General features: G+C 43.1%; 3 protein-coding genes across 3 annotated transcripts in view; 2 read left to right on the top strand and 1 right to left on the bottom strand.

Moving 5' to 3' along the window:
* Positions 1-390, top strand: part of LOC119491110 (presenilins-associated rhomboid-like protein, mitochondrial) — a 13,892-nt gene extending 13,502 nt beyond the window's left edge. Inside the window, exon 10 of the mRNA XM_037774772.1 lies at positions 1-390. This exon is cut by the window's left edge and continues 959 nt beyond it. The gene's annotated coding sequence lies outside the window, so the exon portion shown is untranslated.
* The window catches only part of LOC119491100 (interleukin-1 receptor accessory protein), a 256,684-nt gene that overhangs the window by 109,688 nt on the left and 141,996 nt on the right, over positions 1-5,000 (bottom strand). The window lies entirely within an intron of this gene.
* Positions 1,988-5,000, top strand: part of LOC119491124 (claudin-7-like) — a 4,791-nt gene continuing 1,778 nt past the window's right edge. Inside the window, exons 1-2 of the mRNA XM_037774809.1 lie at positions 1,988-2,120; positions 4,227-4,490. Of these exons, the coding sequence (XP_037630737.1) occupies positions 4,274-4,490 (217 nt within the window). The 5' untranslated portion in view covers positions 1,988-2,120; positions 4,227-4,273. The remainder of the gene's footprint in view (positions 2,121-4,226; positions 4,491-5,000) is intronic.

The raw sequence follows: 5,000 nt of genomic DNA, 5'->3' as shown, positions 1-5,000 counted from the left end.
ACGATGTTGATCGATGTTGATCGATGTTGATCGATGACTGTTCGCCCAAATGTATTTGACAACTTCTTTTTGTGCTGACAGTTAAAAGAAGGTTGTTGCTAAAATGGGAATATGATGTATGACTATAGCAGAAGCTGCAGGTCAGACGTCATCCTCAGTTAACTCAGTTATCCAGCCAGCCAGCTAGCTAGCTGAGTGTTTTCATGCACATTAGTGTTGTATATTTTCACAATGGCATTTGCAGTGAATGGGTGTAATCGACGCCGACTGTAGCACCAACCACGTCGTTCTCCTGCTACAGTTAGAATAAAACCTTGCAAGTGAAGAGAAGTGGTGCACGTTATAATCTCTCAAACTTGTGTTTTTTCTCATAAATCTGCCCCTTTAATCTCAGAGTGTCAACGTTTTTTTCTCGTAAATTTCCGACATTATGATCTCTCAAATTTTTGACTTTTATTCTCATAAATCTGCCACTTCAATCTCAGAGAATATCCAACTATTTTTTCTTGTAAATTTATGACTATAATTCACAAATTTATGAGTTTTTTATCTCATAAATCTGCCCCTTTAATCTCAGAATATCCACGTTTTTGTCTTGTTAATGTATGACTTTAATGTCAGAAAGTGTTTTTCTCGTGATTGATCGAGTACGACCTCACGACCTTCACTATGTGGTGCACAGCAACGCACGACATCACCTTCTTCCAGCTGAGCTCCGCCCACTTCAAAGCTGTCTCGTAAAATAACTAAAAGGGCCTTTAGATTCAAGAGTATTTTAAAGTCATTGATTTGTTAAATAGCTTTTGTTCTGAAGTGAGCTAGAGTTTTATTTTATCTTTAACTTGAAGCTGTTTGATGAATTCAGACAGTTAACTGATCTGCAAACATGAAATCAGTTTGATAAACAGACGGTTCAAAAGTCCACAAACGGTCACAGACAAACACTGAAACCCCCCGAGCAGAGTTCAGTTAATATACACACAGCTACATACTACTAAGACTGGCCCTCGTACTGATACTGTGATCACTGTTCTACTCCTGTAAATACTACTGCAGGACACCAAGACGAAAGACAACGTTGAATAGAAGACATGATTACAGGCAATTTAGAGGAGAACTATGTTAAAGTATTTTTAGTATTTTCCAGGTTATCAGTTTTTCTTTCAGCTCTGTTTTAATTAGATCTTTTTTATCTGGTGACCCAGGAAACATACAAAATACAATATACTGACGTTATTCAGCAGTTTGTTGCTCAGCAGAGAAACTGTGATGCTGGAAACGCTGCACAACGATGGTGAAAACACCGAGATGGAGAAGTCTCTTGATTTATGACCTCAGTAAACGTTGTAAACATGAGTTTATGTTTCAAGTCTTCTTCAATACAGCATGATGTTCATTTTGTAAACGATCGTCCCATTTAGAGTCAGATAGACCATAAAGCAGGGGATGCTTTAGGGCGGGGCTACCTGCTGATTGACAGGTCGCTACCACGGCGTTGTCCGGTCTGGGAGTTGTCCGTGTTTTCTTCTTACAACTTTAACGCTTTCACAGCGTGTTTTCACTTCATCAGAGTTCATTATAACCTTTCTGGTCGCCTGAAAACGTCTTATTCAGCGTTCAGTTGTACTTAGCTCCGCCCTCTCTGTCACTGCTGGTTGCAAAAAAACAAGATGGCGACGGGCAAAACCAAGATGGAGACAGCCAAAAACACCAAGATGGTGACGGCTAAAAATGCCAAACTCAAGCTTCCTGTTCTGATATTTCTTGTTATTGATCGACCAACAGATACTGAGACATCTGTTTATCTTTGTTCAGAAGACGTCAGGACATCCAACGAGAACTTATTATTTAATAAAGCTTTACAGATGAGTGACTCTGAGGATCCTGAAACCGGCTCCAAACAGACACAGTCAGAGGTGAAACTCTGGGAGTCCCGTACGTCGATAAGGCTGAGTGTCCGGAGGTTCATTGACCCTGATCACCAGCAGACCTCAGAGGATCAGATCAGAGGATCAGACCAGGTTCACACCGAGACCACATCACTGGAAGTCAGCGGACAGAGAAGAACCAACACCAGAGACCCAGAGAACTTCACTTCAGCCTCCAAACCTGAGCTGACGGTAAGAACTGATCTGCTGCTTTACTGGGAATGTTAACTGGTTCCAGTTACTGAGATCTCTGTTTGGGGAGAAAAGAGGCTGGAAGAGAGAGACTGTCAGTGTGGTCATACTGATGACTAAAGTGCTTTTATTAACTCTGCTGGCTTCATCCCGTCACTGTTTCACTGACATGACGTCACATAGATTACTGTGTTTTAAACTAAAGTGCAATGCTTTATCAAGAAAATCACAAAAAAACATATTCTTAATCTTCCAAAATATCAAGAACAAATTCACCACAGTCATTAAATTCCATCCGACAATAATCGTGAAACAAAATGGAAATATCGACAAATATCTATTATTTCACACCATTGTTTATAATGAATGGAAGATGCAAAACAAAGAGGGGAAATCAGACGTCCAAGAACGCTCCTCTTGGTAAAGATGAGGTGCACAAACATAACCTAACCGTGCACACATCAGACCGGCAGGACGTCATCCAGAGTACGCTCTCATGGCCACGCCCCCAACATCCAAAAAATATTATTAAAATACGTGAAAAATATCTGACCAAAAACTCTGGAAAACATCCAAAAAACATATTAAAAGAACAGCTTAAAAATGTGAAAAATATTTGTGAAAGATGTGAAAATATTTTTAAAAAATATCCAAAAAATGTCCAAAAACCAGAAGCTGACACATGTCTCTAAACTTCTACTTTAAACAAATCACTAACAGTAATAACGCTATGCTGAAGAGTTGCTGTTTAACGCTATGCTGAAGAGTTGCTGTGTAACTCTATGCTGAAGAGTTGCTGTGTAGCGCTATGCTGAAGAGTTGCTGTGTAGCGCTATGCTGAAGAGTTGCTGTGTAGCGCTATGCTGAAGAGTTGCTGTGTAGCGCTATGCTGAAGAGTTGCTGTGTAACTCTATGCTGTAGAGTTGCTGTGTAGCGCTATGCTGAAGAGTTGCTGTTTAATGCTATGCTGAAGAGTTGCTGTGTAACTCTATGCTGAAGAGTTGCTGTGTAGCGCTATGCTGAAGAGTTGCTGTGTAGCGCTATGCTGAAGAGTTGCTGTGTAGCGCTATGCTGAAGAGTTGCTGTGTAACTCTATGCTGTAGAGTTGCTGTGTAGCGCTATGCTGAAGAGTTGCTGTTTAATGCTATGCTGAAGAGTTGCTGTGTAACTCTATGCTGAAGAGTTGCTGTGTAGCGCTATGCTGAAGAGTTGCTGTGTAGCGCTATGCTGAAGAGTTGCTGTGTAGCGCTATGCTGAAGAGTTGCTGTGTAACGCTATGCTGAAGAGTTGCTGTGTAGCGCTATGCTGAAGAGTTGCTGTGTAACGCTATGCTGAAGAGTTGCTGTGTAGCGCTATGCTGAAGAGTTGCTGTGTAGCGCTATGCTGAAGAGTTGCTGTGTAACGCTATGCTGAAGAGTTGCTGTGTAACGCTATGCTGAAGAGTTGCTATGTAACGCTATGCTGAAGAGTTGCTGTGTAGCGCTATGCTGAAGAGTTGCTGTGTAACGCTATGCTGAAGAGTTGCTGTGTAGCGCTATGCTGAAGAGTTGCTGTGTAGCGCTATGCTGAAGAGTTGCTGTGTAGCGCTATGCTGAAGAGTTGTTGTGTAGCGCTATGCTGAAGAGTTGCTGTGTAGCGCTATGCTGAAGAGTTGCTGTGTAGCGCTATGCTGAAGAGTTGCTGTGTAACGCTATGCTGAAGAGTTGCTGTGTAGCGCTATGCTGAAGAGTTGCTGTGTAGCGCTATGCTGAAGAGTTGCTGTGTAACGCTATGCTGAAGAGTTGCTGTGTAGCTGGTTGCACCGACAATCAATCCAAAAACGCTGATCTCCGATCTGTTCCCCTGCCGTGTCCTAAAACAGATCTAATAGAGGAGCTTTCTGTCTCCAAGCTATAGACCAGACCAGCATGGCGTCATCACCAATGGTCACTGCCAAAAAAACAAGACGGCGACGGCCAAAAACAAAGTAAACACATTAACACGAACACGCGCGATAGTTTTACACAAGACGGATCCTTTCTAGCCAGAACCATGAGGGAGTAGGTAGCTGGGTGCTAACATGTTAGCATCAACTACTCCAAAGGGGCCTGTTGTTGACATCCTGCTGTGTTTCCAGGTGTTTCCAGGTGTGCGTGGCGGGGACAGTGAGCAGCATGGCGGTGGGCCTGCAGGTTGTGGGTCTGCTTCTGGGCGTGGTGTCCTGGTGTCTGCAGTCCAGCTGCACCTCCTCTCAGGTGTGGAAGGTGAGGAGTCAGCTGGAGTCGGTGAGCAGCAGTCAGTGGCAGTTTGAAGGTCTGTGGATGAGCTGCGCCGCCACGTCACTGGGATCCCTTCAGTGCAGCCGGTTCAAGACGGTGCTGGGACTGCCGGGTGAGTGATCGCACACCACAGAAGAAGAGTGCTGTTTAGTTTGGTTTAGACAGATAGAGAGACTCAGTAGGTCACATGATGGATCTTGTTTATTGAAGATGTAGAAAAGAAAAAGCTGGAGCTACTTGTTGAACTGAAGTCCTGAAACCATCACTGAAATACCATTAACTTAATTAATAATTCATTATTAATGATGATCAATAATAGGCTGTAATCTATTATTATACGGCTTTGTTGAATACTCGATTCTGATTGGTCAAGCCCGGCGTTCTACAGTCTATTTCTTTATAGCAGACCAATGCTACGTATAACGGGCCGTTGCTACGTATAACAGACCGTTGCTACGTATAACAGACCGTTGCTACGTATAACGGGCCGTTGCTACGTATAACAGACCGATGCTACGTATAACGGACCGTTGCTACGTATAACGGATCGATGCTACGTATAACGGATCGATGCTACGTATAACGGACCGTTGCTACGTATAACGGACCGTTGCTACGTATA

Source organism: Sebastes umbrosus, chromosome 7 (genome assembly GCF_015220745.1).
Source record: "Sebastes umbrosus isolate fSebUmb1 chromosome 7, fSebUmb1.pri, whole genome shotgun sequence".
Classification (NCBI taxonomy): Eukaryota; Metazoa; Chordata; class Actinopteri; order Perciformes; family Sebastidae; genus Sebastes; species Sebastes umbrosus.
Note: the sequence above shows the minus strand (reverse complement) of the source record. Positions and strands in the feature narration are given on the sequence as shown.